Source organism: Chrysochloris asiatica, unplaced genomic scaffold, assembly GCF_000296735.1.
Source record: "Chrysochloris asiatica unplaced genomic scaffold, ChrAsi1.0 scaffold00067, whole genome shotgun sequence".
Taxonomy (NCBI): domain Eukaryota; kingdom Metazoa; phylum Chordata; class Mammalia; order Afrosoricida; family Chrysochloridae; genus Chrysochloris; species Chrysochloris asiatica.
In genome coordinates, this window is record NW_006408585.1 from 15410655 (window position 1) to 15430896 (window position 20242).

General features: G+C 40.1%; 1 protein-coding gene and 2 pseudogenes across 1 annotated transcript; 1 reads left to right on the forward strand and 2 right to left on the reverse strand.

Annotated features, from left to right (window-relative positions):
- Positions 1 to 3915: 3915 nt before the first annotated feature.
- Positions 3916 to 4305, reverse strand: LOC102826382 (annotated as a pseudogene).
- A 1048-nt stretch (positions 4306 to 5353) lies between these two features.
- CDKN3 (cyclin-dependent kinase inhibitor 3) lies at positions 5354 to 18424 on the reverse strand. Its single transcript, XM_006864627.1, has 8 exons — positions 18416 to 18424; positions 16301 to 16383; positions 15706 to 15761; positions 14036 to 14080; positions 11625 to 11847; positions 10258 to 10289; positions 8216 to 8319; positions 5354 to 5577 (listed from the first exon to the last, which is right to left on the reverse strand). The coding sequence occupies exons 1-8, from the start codon at positions 18422 to 18424 to the stop codon at positions 5494 to 5496; spliced, it is 636 nt and encodes a 211-aa protein (XP_006864689.1). The 3' UTR covers positions 5354 to 5493.
- A 336-nt stretch (positions 18425 to 18760) lies between these two features.
- LOC102826759 overlaps positions 18761 to 20242 on the forward strand; it is a 7866-nt pseudogene continuing 6384 nt past the window's right edge.

Here is a 20242-nt window from a genome sequence, read left to right on the forward strand (position 1 = left end):
GGATTGGTAGTTCCTAGCCATTCTAACTGATGAAAAGGTTGGGTGTTTGGATACTGTTGTAATATCTACCCACTTTTGCCTTCCTCAGTGTTTTATGCAATTACATCACTTACTAAGAGCAAGCTGAAGCAAAATACTTGCGTTGGATAATAGCCCAGTAGATCTTTTCTTTCCTCTGAATTTCATTTGTTCCCTCATCAATCTGTTATGGATACCCTCGGCCTAATTTCTGTTATATCTGTGGGTTCAGCTTTAGCTTAGTTAGATGCTGGCTTAATCCCTTCCCATTATTGTTTCCCGATCAGCCACAGATCTTTATTTAGGTACTCTTGACCTTGTTATTTATTTATTTTTTTTGCTGTATGTTTTGACCTTACTTTAAGGGCTTTTCAACCTTCTGAGACTGTTTCCCTCATTTGTGCCCATTTTCTTGTATCTGGTTTGTCACATTGTGCTGATATCTACATGCCAACAACACTTTGTTGCTGTGGGTACTACAGACTATCCAGAATTAAAATCCTACGTAACAAAAACAATTTAAAGCATTTTTTTTTTTTTTTTTTTCTATTGAGTAATGCTATGAGGGGGCTTTAAAAGGTTTGTGGAAAAATGGAATTAAATGTGGAATTTTCCCATGAACTCTTTGAAAGCTCCCACGTATATTGTAGCAATATACCTCTTTAGTACTAAGGAGGCATAGGGGTAGGAACTGCATTTGAATATTTACATCAACATTTGGTATTTTCAGACTGTTTAACTTCTATCTGCCCACCCCCTTGTCCCAGGTAGCCGACAGATTGCTAATTTGGAGCTGAACGATGTTTTATGAGAAGGGGGAGGGATAAGTGACCAGACAACCTTGGGCATATATTGGCTGTTACTGAATCATGTGTGAAACATTATGGACTATGCCCGTCCAGTTTAGCTATCCATCTTCTACAAGACAGTAAAGTTTGTGGCAGTGTGTCTATAGCATGGGTCTTTTTTCAAAACCTGTTCAGGGTTTTTCAGCTTGGAGACTACTTCTGGTACTAGCTCTCTGACAGAGTTCTCTCTGCTATCCAAGTCAACAGAGTTTGGAAGTATTCCAAGGTGTGCGTAGAAAGGAAATAGAGATACACTTGGAATTGACAAAATCTTTTTTGGACATGTCTATTTTTCCTATGCTTTGTTTACGAATAGTGTTCATTGACTATGATTGTCTTGGTACAGTTAATCACGTCCGTGTATTCCTCGACCCTGTAGTTTTTGGTGTGATATATCAAGTCCATTCAAATAATGATGTATTAATATCTGTAAACTAGACTTGTACATCTAGCTTACGTATGCCATTTTCCATAGGTGTACATCTCTCATCAATCAGCTGTATAATTATATATCAGAATTATTGATGGCAAAACATACTTTAAAACCATATTCTTTTTAGAGAGGGAAATATATGAAAGCATTGTTCATGAAAGGTACTTGCATTCTTTTTGGATTCATTCTTTTTTGGAAACTACTCAATGTTAGTCTCAAGTAACTTTAAACTTTTGTTCAAGTCACTTATTGATCTGCAGCCAATGAATCTCTGATACAGCTCAGAAGATGAATCTGAACTCAAGGGTGATCCAAGAGGAAAAAACAAAAAAATGGGATTCTGTTTCTGGATATGTTAACTAGCTTTTTTATAACAGTTTTACTTTGACTAAAATAATGCATTCTCAAGTTAAGTGTCCAAAATGAATAAACAACTGCTTGCTGCTTGTTCTGCTGGTTTCAGAAAATAGTATTGACCAGTTAGAGATAGGGTGATTAATCTGCAGGTTCTAGTCAGGGTCTTGTTTTAACATTCATTAGTTTGACTAATCCAGACTTGAAGTCAATACGCAGAGAAAAATCCTTACGTGCAAAGGAACACATTACAAATCTTACATGGAAGTTCATTTTTATTATACAGTGCTTTTTCTCAGTATTTAAATTTCTTTGGTCATCATGTTCATATACTCTGGAGTGGAAAAGTTTCCTGAACAGTAGATTGATGACTAGGTAGACCTTAATTAAGAAAAACATAGAATGTAGTTAGCAATCTGTGTTCATGATTTGTTGAAGATCTAAGTTCACTTCAATGGTGCTGTACCACTGTCCAAAGAAAATGCCCTAAAGTAGCCCTCCTTTACTCCCTGAAGCTTGCTTGATTTTGCTTTTGTATATTTAATAAAAATGGTCTTAAATGTGTTGTGTAATTTAATGGGTAGTGTGTTTTAATTCAGTTTCATATGCAGCTAACTCTGGCTTGTATATAGCTGGGACTCTACATTGCCTTCCTGCTGTTTTGGGGGATATTGGAATTACATTATTAAACGTAACTGGGCATTGACATACGAGTAGTGAACGTCCTGCTTCTCTGCTGTGGAGTAAGGGATGTTTTTCCTTCTATTAGTCAAACGCTTTTTATCTAGCACTTTCAGTGGAAATTGAAAGGTAAATATACACTGAAAACTCAATTGATTATTAGAGGATTTGCCTTCTGTTTTCCTCAGTATTCATGGGTAGACTATATATTTATATTGAGGGAAACATGATTTAGGATTTGTTAATGCCAATTTTAGGAGCCCTGCTAGTGTAGTGGGTTGCAAGTTGGGCAGCTAACTGTAGGGCCGGTAGTTCGAATCAACCAACACCAGTGTCACTTTTAATTACTGCCTAACGATTAATGGAAGAAGCATGTGATTTTTTTAATGATCATTTGGTTTGAATTTATTGTATCGCTATTGTTAGGTGATTCCACTTACACAATGAAGCACTGGTCCCTACACCATCCTCACAATCGTTGTGTTTGAAGGCACTATTGCAGCCACTGTGTCAGTCCGTCTCGAGGATCTTTTTCTCTGACATTCTACTCTGTTGCTGTTGTGAAGTGCCGTCGAGTCGGTTCCGACCCACAGCGACCCTGTATAGTGTTTCCAAGGAGCAGCTGGTGAGCTTGAACTGCCGACCTTGCAGTTCAAATGACTGCAGTTTGGTGCATTAACCCGCAGCGCCACACCAGGACTCCCACCTTCTACTCTAGCAACCCTGATTTTCTTCTCCCGGGATTGGTCCCTTTTGATAACCTGTATAAAGTACTTGAGATGATGTTTTACAATCTTTTTTTCAACACAGGTTTGTTTTTATATTCAGTTATAATATGAGGAATCAAATCTATTCTTGTATCCAGTACTTAAAAAAAAAAAAAAAAAACTTAATTGGTACACTTTTGGACATTTATTATCTGAGGTGAGTCCTTAGGTTGAACATTTAGATATTGGTGGACTTTGATTCTTCCATCTTTAGTACTCAATAATTTTAAGTCTTAAGTTTGAGGCAATATATGTAGCTGTTGTTTGTTGTTAAACTGCCATCAAGTTGGTTCTGATCCATAGTGGTCTTGTTTAGGATTTCTGAGGAGCCACTGGTGAGCTTTAACTGCTGATCATGTGGATCAAACCGACTTTGCAGTCCAGCACATTGACCCACAGCACCACACCAGGACTCCAGTATAGACTGTTGTTGTTATGTGCCGTTGAGTCAGTTCCGACCCATAGCGACCCTGTACAGGATTTCCGAGGGTGTAAATCTTTAGGGGAGTAGAAAGCCTCATCTTTCTCCCGCAGAGCAGCTGGTAGTTTCAAACCGCTGACCTTAAGGTTCGCAGCCCGATTCGTAACCACTAAGAAGTACTAAATACTGATTTAGGACATACGGGCTCTGATCTGAAGTTCTCAAATAGCAGCTGTATTTGTTTTAGAGAATTCCTAATAGAAATTAAAGTAGTTCATTGGTAGCAAGAGGAGTATGATCATCATTTTGGCCACTGTTTCTTCATTAAAAAAATTTTTTTTTTTTTTTTAAAGTATGAAAAACACAGGGACGCTCCCAACACAGGGCTTGTCTTCATTGGGTTGGTGGGAGGCGGCTCCAGGTCCCTAGTCGCCAATGTTGAGTGGATTCGCGGCCGCAGGACCTCCACACAAACATCTTGGAGGTGTAGCGGTTTTTGTTGCTGGGCGTGGACTTCTTGCCATTGCTACTCTCGGGGACCTCGGTCCACATCTCTTTCACATTCTCCAGCACGATGTATGCAGGGCCCGTCGAAAACCTTCACGCGCTCCAGCACCTTCTTTTTGTGACAGTTGATGAGCACTTGGGTGTTCTTGACTGACTGCGTGAGCACAGAGAGGGCCCCCCCCCCCCCCCCCCCCCCCATGGGTTAGACTCCTCCGCCTTCCGCTTCTGAAGCTCCTCTGGGGTCATCTCACTCTTGGGCTTGTTGACGAGGCCCATGGTGCAGGCAATGTTCTCGGGTCACTCCTATTTCCTCCACATTGCTTCTGCCAATTACTGAGTTTTGATGTGACTTTTACTTGTTCTTAAGTATCTGTGATTCTGTATGTAAATTGGTGGTAGGAGCCAAATGATCAGTTGACTTTTAGGGTTTCCAGTAGCCAAGAGAGCTGTGAGACTAGTTTATGCATTACTGAGACCACTGGTGTTTATTAAAGTGAGGTGGTTTTGACTCATATTTTGACTCTTGTCTGCAATTCAGATGACTGGGTAGCTCATAGTTGAAACAAACATAGGATGAGGTGAAAGAATGAGTTAGCTGGAGATTAAGCTCTAGATAAAATGTGAATTTCTTATTCCTGAAAATGTTCCAACAGATGATTGATTAAACTGTGGGAGATGGGTAGGAAAATGACTAGATGATTGATAAGACTTCTTACAGTTCTGTAGATCTGTAAAGTAGAAAAAACAACGGAAGAAATTTTGGGACGAAGAAAAGGGTGAAAATGATTTAAAGGTAAGCTTGGATACTCGTACACATATTTGTGCTCATTACTGTGTTATATGGAGTCCTGGGGTAGTACTGTGGGTTAACGCACTGGATTCCAAGGTCGGTTTGAATCACAAGGTGGGCGGTTCAAGCTCACCAGCTGCTCCTTGGAAAACCTGTACAGGGTCGCTATGAGTCAGAACCAACTTGATGGCACGTAACAACTGTGCCATATAACACACAGTAGGTACAAATAGCATCACCACCAGGTGATACTGACCAGAGTAGCCAGTGTATTTCTGAAAAGGACAATAGTTACAGCAGGTTTTCTGGTGGTTGGTAGTTATGTGTCGTGAAGTCAGTTCCAACTCATAGCCACCCTGTATAGGGCTTCTGAGACTGTAAGTCTTTGCAGGAGCAGAAAGCCTCATCTTTCTCCCGCAAAGCCCATGGTGATTCGAACTGCTGACCTTGCGATTAGCAGCTTAGTTTATAATCCGCTAGGATATCAGAGCAATTTTCTATCCTTCCTTTAATAAGAGACGAGACACAATGGAATTTGTCAATAAAATCTTTAGGAATATCTGCACATATACATTGATATTCAAGTTGATAATACTACTGATTTCATTACAATTCAAATTACATTAGTGATCACAAGTTTCAGACATGGTCCTGTATATGCTATCTGGAACTCTTTATCTAGATACAGATCTTGACAGGGACTCTCTTGACAGATGTGCAGCCAGTTGGTCCCGGAACTCATGGAGGTAATTATATTGCTGAAAAAAAGAAAGGCAAGTTGAAATATATAGACAACTAATTCCCTGAGTAATCACAGTAGTAGCAAGAATCAGGAATCAACATATTTGCTAAGATTAAATCTTACATCCTTTAACATGAGTAGACATTTGCATTATGCAGAAGTTTTATATTTTAATAAAGGTACATACATAGTGTGAGACGCTAGAACTTTTAATCAGAAGGTTGCACGGACAAGTGAATGTTGCATTAAGTTGGTAAAATCCTTTCTTCTCTTATTGGCAGAATCAAATTAAAAAATTGGCCACGAGATTAAAAAAATGGCCACGAGTACATTATTTTTTTTGTGAACTTTTGCACCATGGGGAGTAAGCTGGGAGGAGAAGGCACTTGGTACCAATTAACAGTGGGGAAGTCAAGAAAATCTATTTCTCAGTTTAAGAAGGCTTAAGTTTTCTGCTGTTTTGTAATGATATAATCCAGTTGGAATAATTTTTATAGTTGTTAAGTTCCATCTAGTCAGTTCCGACTTGTATAGAGTTTCCAAGGAGTGATAGGTAGTTTTGAACTACTGACCTTGCAGTTAGCAGTCCAGTACTTATCTTACAGTACCACACCAGGACTCCATTTTCATAGTTGTTGGTATTGCCGTCAAGTCGGTTGGGACTCATAATAATCCCATATTGGGTATCTTAGGCTACACCTTATAGAGTGTATGTAGGAGCAGAAAGCCTCCTTATTCTCCTGGGAAGAGACTGGTGGGTTCTAATTGCCCACCCTTTGGTTAACAGCCTATTGTGTAACCCATTATACCACCAGGGATCCATTTTCATAGTTGTTGTTAAGTGCTGTCGAGTCGGATCCGACCCATAGTGACCCTATTCAGGGTTTCTGAAGAGCTAATGGTGAGCTTGAATCCCTGACCTTGCAGTTCAAATGGCTTTGCAGTCTGACGCATTAACCCACAGCGCCACACCAGGACTCCAAAGTAGACAATATTAAAACAAAACAAGAAAACTCCTATTACTGATCTTAACAGACAAGCACACTGAAAGCTTTAAATAATTTATGTGGAATTTTAATGTCCCGTTGGCTATCTTTTCTGTACCAGTAATCTCATTTCACATCATTTCTGAGAAGGTAAACTGCATTCTGCTAGCTTCCATCAACAGAGTCTCCTGAGGAACAGGGAACCTTGCTGGCCCTTTGAGGCCCATTGAGGGATAAACTGACAGTCAGTGTAATGTGGGCCCAACTCTTCACAATTGAGGATGTAAAGAGATATTTCATACACATATAAACACATTCACACTTGATCAGATACTTTGTTTTACACACTTGATCAGGTACTTTGTTTTACAAGAGAGACTCGGTCTTGGATTTGAAGAATCATTTGATTTTATCAGAGAATAAGAGGAGTCCTCGATTTTCAGAATCTTTGCAGAGCGAGCTGTATTTTGAGAAGTGGATGCAGTACAGGCAATTCTGTGAATGCCCTTATTTAAGCTCTGATATTGAGGCTGCTTGGTGAATTTATCAAGTTAATACAATAATTCATTATACTTGTTAAGAGTCCTAAGTCTAGGAAGATACACTCTGAAACAGGGAACCACCTGCAGACTGGGATTCTTTTAGATCCCCGACTGCTGATAGAGCCTTAAACTGGGCACATGGTGTTTGGGAAAGGAAGACAAAATTAGTTTTAATTACAAATGCAGTCTTTTCAGTAACATGGTTAATAGCTTACACATTCACTCCTCACTTATTCATGTTTATGACAACTTTGAAAAAAACTCTCAGGTACACTTGAATGGTCCAGACCCCATGCAGGGCCATGGCTGGGTCTGGGCACCCTCCTTGACATGAGGTGATGGCAGGATGACACTAGGTCTTAGGGAAGGGTGGAGGAAGACCCCAAGGTGCCGGGAAGTTGGTGGGGGAGGGTCGGAAGTAGAGGGTGGAGGACTAGTGGGCCCCAGGTACACCTGAACACCTTCTGTACCCATAACCCTTAGGGGCTTTATGAGGGTGGGGAAGAGGGGCCTCCTGTGCCATGTTTATCCCGCGATGTGCTAGGGGCACAATGATGAGCAGTGGTGGAGTAGGGAAGCTTGCGCTGAAAATGGTGTGGTTCTCAACACTCCTAATGATCTGTCTATGGAACACAACCATGTCACAAAGTGAGGAGTGGGTGTAGTCCCAGGGCACTGCTACTGCAGTGCTTTTGATGCGTTAAGGGGAAAAGTATGGAAGATGTGACTGACTGTCCATGGTGAACTATTAGCATTGTTTTATTATTCAGCTACTCATCTATCAGTATTCAATGTTTTTGTGACAGAATCTTCATTAGGTCATTTTGGTCATAAAGTTGCCCAGAAAATGACCATCTCATTTTTAGCAGTGAGAGGATCCATTCCTAGATCTCAGTGGGGCAAAAATGAGCAGTAGATCTGTAAGTAAACATTAGAAAGTTCCATTATTTTGTTTTAAATAGGAGCTTTTGCATAATGTTATATTGATATATAAGTTGAAAATTTTATAAGCAGCTGGTATTTGAATGACAGAATGATTTGGATTTTCATTTTACTGCCTTTTTGTTTATATATTGTGGTGAATCTGCCTGTAAGTGAACCCAGCCAGAAGAGTCACGCTGTGTACCTTGATGGTCTGTATTGCTCCCGATCCTCTGAGGTCTCTCACACAGTCAATAGCTTGCTGTGGTGACACCGTATCAGACAGGTATAGTAGGAGACAAGCAGCCACTAATGTAACATAACAGAAAAATAATACATAAAATGATATGTGTTAGTCATTGGTAAGAACATTTTAGTTAGATTTCTGTTGGTGCAGAAGACTTTAGTTTGTGGCAGTTCAAAATGAACTAATTGGCCATTTACTGTGTCCTTTTGACAGGTAAATTATGTTCTTAAAATACTGTGGTTGAATGAAAGCTTAACACTAACTTCTCTTTTTTTATTTAAACAGTTTTATTGGGCTGTAAAATTCATTTACATACATTCTATTCCTTTAAAGTGTACAATCCAGTGACATTTACTATTTCCACAGTCAACAAACATTTCCATCACCTCAAAGAGAAACCCCTGCGCCCTTTAGCTGTGACCCTTATTTCTTGATCCCCCTAGCCCTAAGCAATCACTCATCTACATTTTGTCTCCACAGCTTTGCCTGACTTTGCACATTTATTATAAATGGAATCCTACAGTGACATTTGCGAATGGCTTCTTTCACTCAGCATGTTTTCAAGTTCCGTCCATGTTGTAGTATGTTAGCAGTACTTCATTCCTTTTTTATATCCAAATTACATTACATTGTATGGATATAAAATTTTATTCATTTATCAGTTGATGGACACTTGGGTTGCTTCTGATTTTGGGCTATATGAACAATAATGCTAGAAACACTTGTATAGAGGCTTTTGCATGGACATATAGTTTTATTTCTCTGGAGTATAAACCTAGGAGTGGAATTGCTGGGTCATATGGTAATTAAAGGAAGATAAGCACTGAACTGCTAACCTTAAGGCTGGCAGTTCAAACCCACCAGTTGCTTTGTGAGAGAACGATAAGGCTGTCTGCTCCTGTGAAGATGGATAGTCTTGGAAACCTGGTGTAGGATCTCTAGGAGTTGCAATCACTTGATGGTGCTAGGTGGGTTTATAGTAACTTAGTACCTTTTGTTTTCTAAGTAACTTTTTGAGGAACTCCCAGAGTATTTTCCACTGTGACTACAGCATTTTACATTCCCATCAGCTAGTATGGGAGTTCAGATTTCTTTACACCCTGAGAACACTTGTTTTTGTTCTGACTTTTTGATTCTAGCCCTCTTAGTGGGGGTGGTATCTCATTATAGTTTTGATTTGTATTTCCTTGATGACTAATGACCTTGAGCATCTTTTCATTTGTTTGTTGGCCATTTGTATGTCTTATTTGGAGAAATGTCTATTCAGATCCTTTGCTCACTTAAAATTGAGTTATAAGAATTCTCTTATATTCTAGGTTGCTGTTGTTGAGTGCTTTTGAGTTGGTTCCAGCTCTTAGTGAGGCTGTAGATCTTTGCGAGAGCAGAAAGCTGTCTCTTTTTCTTGCAGAGTGGCTGGTGGGTTTGAGCCGCCAGCCTTGTAAGGTCTGCAGCCCACTACTAATCCTACCGAGCCACTACACTGCTATATTCTAGGTACAAGTTCCTTATCAGATACATGCATTTCAAATGTTATTTGCCATTCTCAGTCTTTTCACTTTCTTGATAAGTGTTTTTTTGAAGCACCAACTTTTTTTATTTTGATGATATCCAGTGCTAAAGTGAATAAATCTGAGTACTATGTGATACTTCATTAACTGAATTTTTTTTTTTTTTTTAAATGTACTGAAAAACAACTCTGGATTTCCGATTGAAGTGACTCATGGATATAATTTAGAAGTTTCTGTCATGTCACCTGCATGGGAGAACACTAGGAATCAAAACAAGAATGCAGGTGGTAATAAGGTACTTTGCAGAACCTTCCTAAACAATGCTGAAAATACCCCCTATGTCCAGTCAAGCACCAGTTTAGAACCTTAAGTAATCCTTTGGAGTTTAGCAGACTTATATTGTGTTTTATTTTATTCCAAAGTGAGTACATGGAGTTTGCCTGTTTCTACATTGAAGCTAAAAAAAAAGAAGAATGAAAACACATTGCTTACCCAGACAAGATCTCCCGAGTCCTCCATAACAGCTGAAAGGGAAATACAATTTTGAAGTCAGTACATTTTAATTTTACCCCAACACTTCCAACTAAAGACTCGTTCTTGCCTTCTGTTTAAACTGTATAAACATGGACAGTTACAGACATTTTTGAAATAATTCAGAACAAAGTGGGCTTAACTTTATTTGTTGGCAGAGCCTCTTTATTGATTGGTTTCAAACCTCAGGAATCCTATCTGGTAGCAGGAAAGTGTGCTGTATATTAAACAATTCTTCATTTTTCTAGCAGAGTAAAGAGGTAATAGTGTCATGGAGATGGAGAGGTTGAGCTCCTGGGTTTGAATCCTGTCTCTGCCATTTATTAGATGTATTCTTAGGAAAGCCCTTTGAGCTCTCTGGGCCCCAGCCTTCCTGTCTATAAAACAGTGATGGCAATAGTGCCTGCATCATCAGAAACCAGTTGCTGTTGAGTCACTTCTGATTCATGAAACCCCATGTGTGGCCCCTAAGATTTGTAATGGCTGGTTTTTTGGAAGTAGATGACCAGCCTTTCTGCTGAGGTGCCTCTGGTGGACTTGAACCTCCAACATTTTGGTTAGCTTAAAGCATTCACTATCTGTTCACCAGAGCATTTGGTTTGCTGGAATCTGCTAGAGTAGAATTTAAGTTTCACTAACTGAACTAGTTTGATCTCTGGGAAATTTTTAGTGGAGGCTGCTTTCCAAAACCTACTTGAAAGAAAAGTCCAGAAATGGTCTGGAAAATGAGTTGATAATGTTTTTATATCTAACTACTTTACCTATTAATTATCAGAAAATTTAGCAAAAACAACTGTATTCTGAAATTCTGCTTTCATAATTAGTAGTAATTTTACTTTTCCTGGCATGGCACTGTAGGATCAGTACTGGACTACAAACTGCAAGGTTGGTCATTCAAATCCACCAGCTGCTCCACGGAAATCCTATAGAGGGTCGCCGTGAATTAGAACTGACTTCAATTAGAACTTAACAACAATTATACTTTTCCCTAGAGATACTTTGGAAAGTAGGATGTGGAATAAACTGGAACATGAGAAAAGGAAAGAAAAAGGAAGGGAACAACCCCCCACCCACCAAAAGCCTGTACGTCTATTCTAAAAAAGTTTCAAATCTGTTCATGTACTGTCCTTAATCTTCAAAAGCAATAGCAAATATTTGAGTGCTTATTCTGTGCTAGTACTTTTGATGCATTATCTCATCTTGATCCATGCAACAAACCATGGGCTATGAGGGGAGGTAACAACTGAATTAGCAAGCAATGATTTGAGAAATCATTTTGACTGGGATATTTCTCATGTAGTTAGTGTAAGAAGAAAAAGAGAACGTACTGTATTAAGGTTTTTCGGTTATTTTTAAGGCAGAGTTCAAGTTCCTCCATGATTTCACAGCATCTGGCTATGTCAGGCGTCTCACCATCTGGGATTGGATGATGATGAGTAACAATTCCATACTGCTCGTAGAAGTCCAAAAGGTTTGGGACTCTGTATTTTGACAGCTCCCCTCTGGTGCAGAAAACAAATATGTCTTGTATACCAGAGCTCTTTAGTTCTTCTGCCAAGAGACCAAGATAGGCACAAATGCATATTAAAAAAACTTTACAAATATATATATGATCAAGGAGGAGAATATGGAGTTAAGTTTCTTAAGCTAAACGAAGCAAACAAATGATTATTTACAAACTTAAACACTGATACTCCAAAACAATGTTGTTTTGTTTTCAGACTACGGTAAAAATTAAGTCACTAAGCACAAAATAGGAATGAGAAATATATGAGCCAAGAGATTAACATTAAACCTGACTTTTTAAGTCAAAAGGTGTTATGCTTAACTTTGGTGGTGGTGGTGGTGGTGGTGGTGTGCCGTGGAGTTGGTTCCGACTCATAGCGACCCTGCATAGGGTTTCCAAGGCTGTGACTCTTTATGGGAACAGAAAGCCTCATCTTTCTCCCACGGAACTGCTGGTAGTTTCAAACTGCTGACCTTGAGGCTAGCAGCCCAACTCGCAACCACTAGGTTACTAGAGCTCCTTCACTTTAAGATGAGTCAATTATAGGAGGGCAAGTAAAAAAGCACTGCTATAAAACTGTTAAACTGTGGAGCTGTTATTTCCTGATGTAGTCTCCATCTAGGTTTACACACTTCTGAAGGCCTGTTTCCAGCTCTCTCATCCAGCTCAGGAGGATTCTTTACTCTCCTATTTATACCACATGAAAATGGCAGTGTTGACTTGACTCGAATCAGATTCCTTGTAAATGAGTTTGAGGAACAAAAAGAAGTTTGAACAGGCAAGATCAGAGCTGCAGGGTGGATGGGATAAGGTTTCCCAATGAAATTCTCAGAGGACAGCCCTTGCTACCCTCAAAGAAAAGCATTGTTGTGATGGAAAAAAATTTCTTGGCACAACTTTTCTGCCCTTCTCATCAGTTCAGTTTTTAATGTCTTTAAGATTTTCATAATAAACCCCCATGAGTGTATCCCTTTGGAATGCCAAAACAGTCTCCATAACCTGAGCTGACCTCTGCCTTGAATTGAACTGGCCCAGCAAGTCCCCTCAGAAATCACTGTTTTGGACCTTCTTTTTGAAGGCACCTTAATGAGAATAAGACAAGTGTATTGTTGAGAGAACTTATTTGTAGCCATCCACTGATCACAGAAGCATGGTTTGTTTGGAATAACCATATATGTCATTTTGTCTAAAGTAATCATGTTCATGTATGAATTGGAACGCTAGTAGAATATTTTCTGACTTAACCTCATATATACTTGCATGTGCACACATAAAAAAAAATAAACGTTTTAGGGGAAAAAATGGAAAACCCTGCTTATTGAAGATATTAAGCGAATAGGGCTTTCCAAAATATTTAAGGTTGGTTCTTGAACCAATGGTTTAAATTACATTTTGCTTATGGCTTAAGTGTTCTCCGAATGGAATTTGCTACCACCATGATGGTGGGTATGTCTAAAGTAGGAAATCGTCACAACAGCAAAAGTCAACTAATCTATTAGCTACCTTAAATTGTTTTTGATGGGTAAAAAATAAGTTAAGCAAAGTACATTACAACAAGAGGAAAACTGGCAGAAAAAAGATGAAGGTAGCCTACGGGAGTCACAGAAGCTAAAAGTTAAAAGTGAATAGAGGTAATAAATGCTGTTAATTGTTTGTACATGGAGGGGATTGCAACCATGTAATGAAGCAAAGTATATGATTTATTGAATGTAAAACTGATGATCTGCTTGGTAAACCTTCACTCAATTCACCATAATTGTGATATGACCCTCCTTGGGCATGCAAAGATCGGGCCCCCCTTCATTTTTCCCACCTCGGTGGGAAGGGGTGGGTAGGATGAACAATTTCACTATAATCTCTGCATTCCCAACTCAGGCTTAAATTTTATTGCACAGTTCAGTCTGTAAGGAACAATATGTTAGAAGATTTGGTCAGTAAAATACAAGGGGGCTTCAAAAAGTTCTTGGAAAAATTGAGTTAAAAGTCTTTGAAGGTTCGTTGTATTACCCCAACCATCAGTAAAAGGCAATACCATATTTTGGTAAATGATAAGTCTCTCTGCGCCCTTCATAAGTGCCTCTTCATATAAGTCTATGGTTTGAAACTTCACAAAATATTTAACATATTTGGTATATCAAGAAGAAGCTATATAGCTTATTACTTTTGAGAAAATATTTCTTTGCAATGTTAATAAAAGAAAATATTAGTATGGTTGTCTCATACTTCACATACCTGTGTCTTTTTGGATATTTCTTCTTACATCTTTATATTTACAACCTATAATAAATAGTAATAAGACAAATGAAAAATTCAGTTTTTGGTCATATATAACAAGTATATTTAAACTATATATAACTACTTTGGAAGGTCATTTCCTGTCATCATTTTATACAAATCAGTTCCATTTTGAGTGTGAATTTCACTTTGTTAGGAATATAATTAAACAGATTGATGCAGAACCCGTACATACATAGACCAAGAAACAGTTGTTCCAACAGAAAAAGGAGATAATGACTGGCTTAAAATCAGGAAATGTGTGCATCAGGGTTGGATCCATTTACCATACTTATTCAGTTGCTGAGTAAATAATCCAAGAAGCGGGACTATATGAAGAATGCAGCATCAAGACTGGAGGAAGGCTCATTAATAACCTGTAATATGCTGATGATACAACTTGCTGAGTGGGAAGAGGAGTTGAAGCACTTATGATCAAAGACTACAGCCTTCATGTACACATTAATGTAAAGAAAACAAGTCCTCAGAACTGGGCCAAAAACCAAAGAAAAAGATTGAAGTCAAGAATTTCATTTTACTTGGATCCACAATCAATGCTCATGGAAGGAAGCAGCAGTCAAGAAATCAAGTGACATATTGCATTAGAAAAATCTGCTGCAAAAGATCTCTTTAAAGTGTTGAAGAGCAAGGATGTCAGTTTGAGGACTAAGGCGTGCCCGATCCAAGCCGTGGTATTTTCAGTAGCCTCATATGTTTAAGGTTGGCCCAGGACCGGGCAGTTTTTCATTCTGTTGTACATAGAGCTGCTGTGAGTTGGTATCGACTCAATGGCACCTAACAACAACAACATGTATGTGAAAGTTGGACAATGAATAAAACTGAAGAAGTGATTCATTTGAATTACGGTGCTGGTGAGGAATATTGACATTACCGTGGACTGCCAGAAGAACAAATCTGTCTTGAAAAAGTACAACCAGACTACTCCTTAGAAGAAAGGACAGTAAGAGTTAGTCTTCCTTTGGACATGTTTTTAGGAAGGTCTAGTCCCTGGAAAAGGACATCATGCTTAGTAAAGTAGAGGTTCAGCAAAAAAAAAAAAAATGAAAAAGACCCTCAATGAGATGGATTGGCACAATGGGCTCAAACAGCAATTTTGAGGATGGAACAGTGTTTTGTTCTGTAGTACATAGGGTCAGTATGAGCTGAAACTGATTTAAGGGCACTTAACTACAATAAAAAATAACTAGAAGGTCCTTCCACATGATTACATTTGTCAATTTCATTTTGAGTGTGAATTTCACTTTGTCAGGAAAATAATTACAGGGATTCATAGATCCAGCTGGTCCAAGGATTCTTTTTTCTGTGTCTTGTCTGTAGTAGGGATTTGGCTCTAGCCTTCAGCTTCACATTGTGCCCCAGTATGTAAATTTTGTTAACACAGGTAAACCAGAAAGGTACAGTTGTGAATGCAGATCTGGAAATTTGAAGAGGAGCTATGTTCTTTCATCTATAGCCTACCATGAAGGTTTCCAAACGTGAGTCCAAGATACTAATGGTCTATGAATTTCTGTTATCAATGTTCAACACAGAGAATGATGTGCTAGCTGACAACAAAAATTACCTTAAATATAGCAATAGATTATTAAGCTACCGGTAGTGTGACCTACCTGGAAGAGCACATAAACCGAGAAACTGAGAAAAATTCACTAGTGACAGGGGTAGCCTGAAAAGAAGAAACATGTATTAAATTTGGTTCCGTTTAAGAAAAGTTATAAATGAAGATTTAATCTCACCGTGTGCTTGTCACTGAATGAGAGTGTTTTAAATTAAACTTTTTTATAGTGCTGACAAAGCAAAAATTTAGAGTTAAAAGATCGGTGTGTCAGTCAAGTTGTTGTGGAGTTGTTTCGGATTCACGGTAACCCACGTGTGCAGAATAGAACTGCTCTGGAGGGTTTTCAAGGCTGTGAGCTTTTGGAAGCTGACAAGCAAGTCTTCTGAAGTGCCTTTGGGTGGGTTTCAACTGTCAACTTTTCAGCTAGTAGTCAAGTGCATAACCATTCATGCCACCCAAGACCTCCTGTGTTAGTCATAACAAGGACTAAAATAATGGAAACTTTTAACACATAGGTTTATCATTTTATTATATAATCAGCTGAAGAGAATCACGAAATATTTTCCTATGTGGACTATGTTCTACAAAGGTTATGATATATATATATATTTATTTTAGCTTGCCTTTGATCAGGAATATTAACTTACCATGATATCTGAATTGGAGTGTGTTCATCTTCCACAGGCTCTTCATCTGATGAGTCAAACTCAGTTACTTGCAATGCAGCAGGCTTCAAAAGAAATCACTTATGTTAAATAACTGTAAAGATACAGAGTCACTATGATTCAGAACCAACTCCACAGCACTTAACAACAACAATATAAAGTAGGGAGATTTGTGCATTCATTCACAAACATTTCTTGGACACCTTCCATTTGCCAAGCTCAGTTGATGCAAAGGGTATGTGGAAAGCACTTTTCCTAGAGCATCTCATGAAGAGATCACACCACATCCCATAGACGCTTATCTGTTTTGTGAAGTGCCGTTGAGTCGGTTCTGATCCATAGGGACCCTGTATAGGGTTTTCAAGGAGTGTCTGGTGGGTTTGGAACACCTCAGTTTCCTCCTTAAAACTGGGCTCAGCTCTATCAAGTAGGGCTGTCGTGAGCCTCAGGAGACCCCGAAGGCAGTTAGCAGTCCAGTGCTTATCCTACAATGCCACACAAAATAGGGCACTTTCAGCATAGTTGGAGACACGGATGTGTACACAGGTTATAGAAGAAAGGTAGAAAGGTGTATGTACTGATATGGAAGCATGTGTTTTATTGGTATTCTCTAGAGCAGAGAGGGTACCAAGGACTGCCAAGAGAAAGATTCACAAGAGATGTTTTAGCTGGTGTACGAAGAAGAAGCAGGAGATTTTTTAGACAAATAGCAGAAAAGCAAAGCAAAAGAAGTATGAGAGGACCTCTATATTCTGGGACCAAAGCAGATGGAAGAGATGAAGCTAGAGCAGTTTTAACCCCCCACCTCACCCCCACATTCCTCATGAAACAACAGACACATTAGCATAGTAGCTGTAGAGAGACTGAGGTGGACTTCCTAATATCTAAGGAGCTGGAACTCAAACTACATTTCTATACTCTTTGCTGGAGTTTTAAAGGATCAACAAATAACACAGCTTTCTGACTTTCTCTTGTTGGAAACAGTTGAGAGATAAAGACAGTGGAAAAAAAATGGAGACCACAAAATATTTTTATTGCTGAGTTCCAAATGGAGGATGTGGCTTTAAAACTGGCCAAGTGGACAGCCAATTCGCAACTCCAATAAGAAACGTATCCACCCATTTAGGGGCGGTGGTGACCAACCCTGCTCCTAGGGAGTTGACCACACCCTCTGCTGGCAGGTAGGAAGATCTCAGAAGAAAGGGTTAAGCTACCTGCAGCATTCAGCAACTCACAAACTCTGGGAGGTACATTTAATCACTCTTCCCCTCCCAGGGACAAGTGAATCAAGGAGGGACGGAAAGACATGACAAGAGTGAAAGACAGCTGACATTCTAACCCATGGAAACGGGATTAGCAAGTGTAACCACCTAATATCCTTTCTAATTCAATAGCTATATAATGGTCCTGCTTGTCACTAGCAGATCTCATTACAGAGTCAATTCAGGCTATATAGGTTTGAGTTGCTTTCAGTTAACTTAACCCGGGTGGTAGGTAACGGGGTCAGGAGTCTGTTGGCGTTTCAGCTCCTTGATCATTTCTGTTTTTCTTTAAAGCAGTTTCCATGATTCAAGATTTTCCATTGGCGTGGCCCACTCCCGTAGTTGAACGTTTCTGCTCTTCAGGCTCAGGGATTCTAAATCCCAGGGAAAGGGGCCTGAGGGAGGGTGACAGGTGTGTGATAATCGTATTTCAGGAGGGTTTCCCCACCAGGCGGAGGGTTGCTCCTGAGTGGGTGCCGAGCAGACCCGGGGCACCCTCCGGCGCTGGTTTATCAGACAACCCCGGGCCAAGAAGCTAAGCCCCTCAGTTTCCTCCTTATGTCGGGGCTCGGCTTTCCCAGAAAGGGCTGTAGTGAGCCTCATGGGACCCCACAGGCGACAGCTCAACGCGGGCGCGCGAAGAATGTCCAACCCTGCCCGCGGGCTTCGTTCCTTGTCAACTATCGTTCTCGGCCAGTCCCGGGAAGAACTACCTCCCCGATCCACAGGACGGTTACGGTCCGCGTAGCGCCACGAACAGGCCTGCACTTCCATCCGGACCAAGTACTGATCTCCGGGTCCTCTCCTGTCCCTACCCGGGCCCCGACCGACTCACCGGCTTCATGGCTGGAAACCCCACGCAACAACCGGTCACCGCCTCTTTCTAGCAGCACTGTCGTCTTAGCTACTACCCCGCACAGAGCCTGCCCCTGCTCAGGTCATTGGTATATCCTTTTGTGAGGTGGGCGTGGCGTATTCTGAGAACCAATCAGACTCTCTTCCTGTCTCTTACCCGCCTCCAGGTGCCCAGGCAAGGTCTCTGTAGCGCTCATTGGTTTTTAGCAGGCCTTTGAAAGACGCGCGGGAGGAGGGCCTGTTGAATGTTGATTGGCTGGAAAGGCGCCTTCCTCCAGCCAGTTGGGATGTAGTGCGGACGGGGGGCGGGGCGGAAGGGGCGAAAATGTTCCAGCGTTTTTGGCTTGAAGGAGAAAGGTATGATTTCTATGGTAGGATTTCAGGGGCGGTACCAAAATAGTTTTTGTTTTCTTAGAATGTTCTTTTCTTTTTAAAGAGTATGTGGCAAGCACTGTCCTAGAACATCTCATGAAGAAATCACACCACATTCTTATAGACTCTTATCTGTTGTGCAGTGCCGTTGAGTCTGTTCTGACTCATAGGGACCCTGTATAGGGTTTCCAGGTGTCTGGTGGGTTTGGAACGCCTCATTTTCCTCCTTAAAGCGATGCTTGACTCTCAGGAGGGGCTGGCTGACCTGAGCCTCAGGAGACTCCGCAGGCGGCCAGCTTTCCAGTGTTTATCCTACAAAGCCACGCAAGGACTCCAGAATCTAGTCACACAAACATTGTTGTTGTTAAGTGCCCCAATGTAGGTTCTGACTCATAACGACCCTGTATAAAGTTTCCAAGGAGTGTCTGGTAGGTTTGAAACGCCAGCTTTGGGGTTAGCTGTCCAGTCAGTGTTTATCCTAAAGCCCCACACCAGGATTCCATTTTGCCTATAAAATCTTTCAATATTGCAAGCTGAAGCTTCAATTTTTTCTTTTTAGTGCTTTCAGCTTGAGAAATACTGAACATATTTTTCCTTTTTGGTTTTGTAACCCCAGGTCTTTGTACAATTCATTACAACACTTTTCATTGTCTTCTCCAGGAATCTTTGAAATGTTCTATTCAGTTCTTTGACTGCCTCATTTCTTCCATTCCGTTTAGCATTCCTACACCGAAGAGCAACTTTCAGAATTTCTTTTGACATCCATTTTTGTCTTTTCTTCCCTGTCTTTTGAAGGATTTTTTTCTTTTCTTCCTGTATGATGTTCTTGATATAATCCCACCACTTTGCTGGTCTTCGGTCATTAGTGTTTAATGCATCATATCTGTTTTTGAGATGGTCTCTAAATTCAGGTGGGATATGTTGTTGTTGTTGTTAAGTGCCATCAAGTTGGTACCAACCCATAGCGACCTTATGCACAGCAGAATGAAACACTGCCCGATCCTGGGCTAACCTCACTATTGTTGCCATGCTTGAGCCCACTGTTGCTGCCACTTGGCCAATCCATCTCGTGGGATATGTTGAAGGTCATATTTTGGCTCTCATGGACTTGTTTTAATTTTCTTCAGCTCAGCCTGAACTTGCATATAAGCAATTGATGATCTGTTCCACAGTTGGCCCCTGGGCTTGTTTTGGTTAATGATTTTTTTTCCCACAGATATAGTCAATTTGATTCTATGGATTCCATTTAGTGAGGTCCAAGTGTATAGTCTCTTGATGCTTTCTGCATCATTCAATAATTTGCCCAGAGAATCTTTCAATAACAAAAGTTGAGGCTTGAATTTTTTTCTTCAGTTCCCCCAGCTTGAGAAATGCTGAGCGTGTTCTTGCTTTTTGATTTTCTGATTCCAGATCTTTGCACATTTTGTTGTACTAT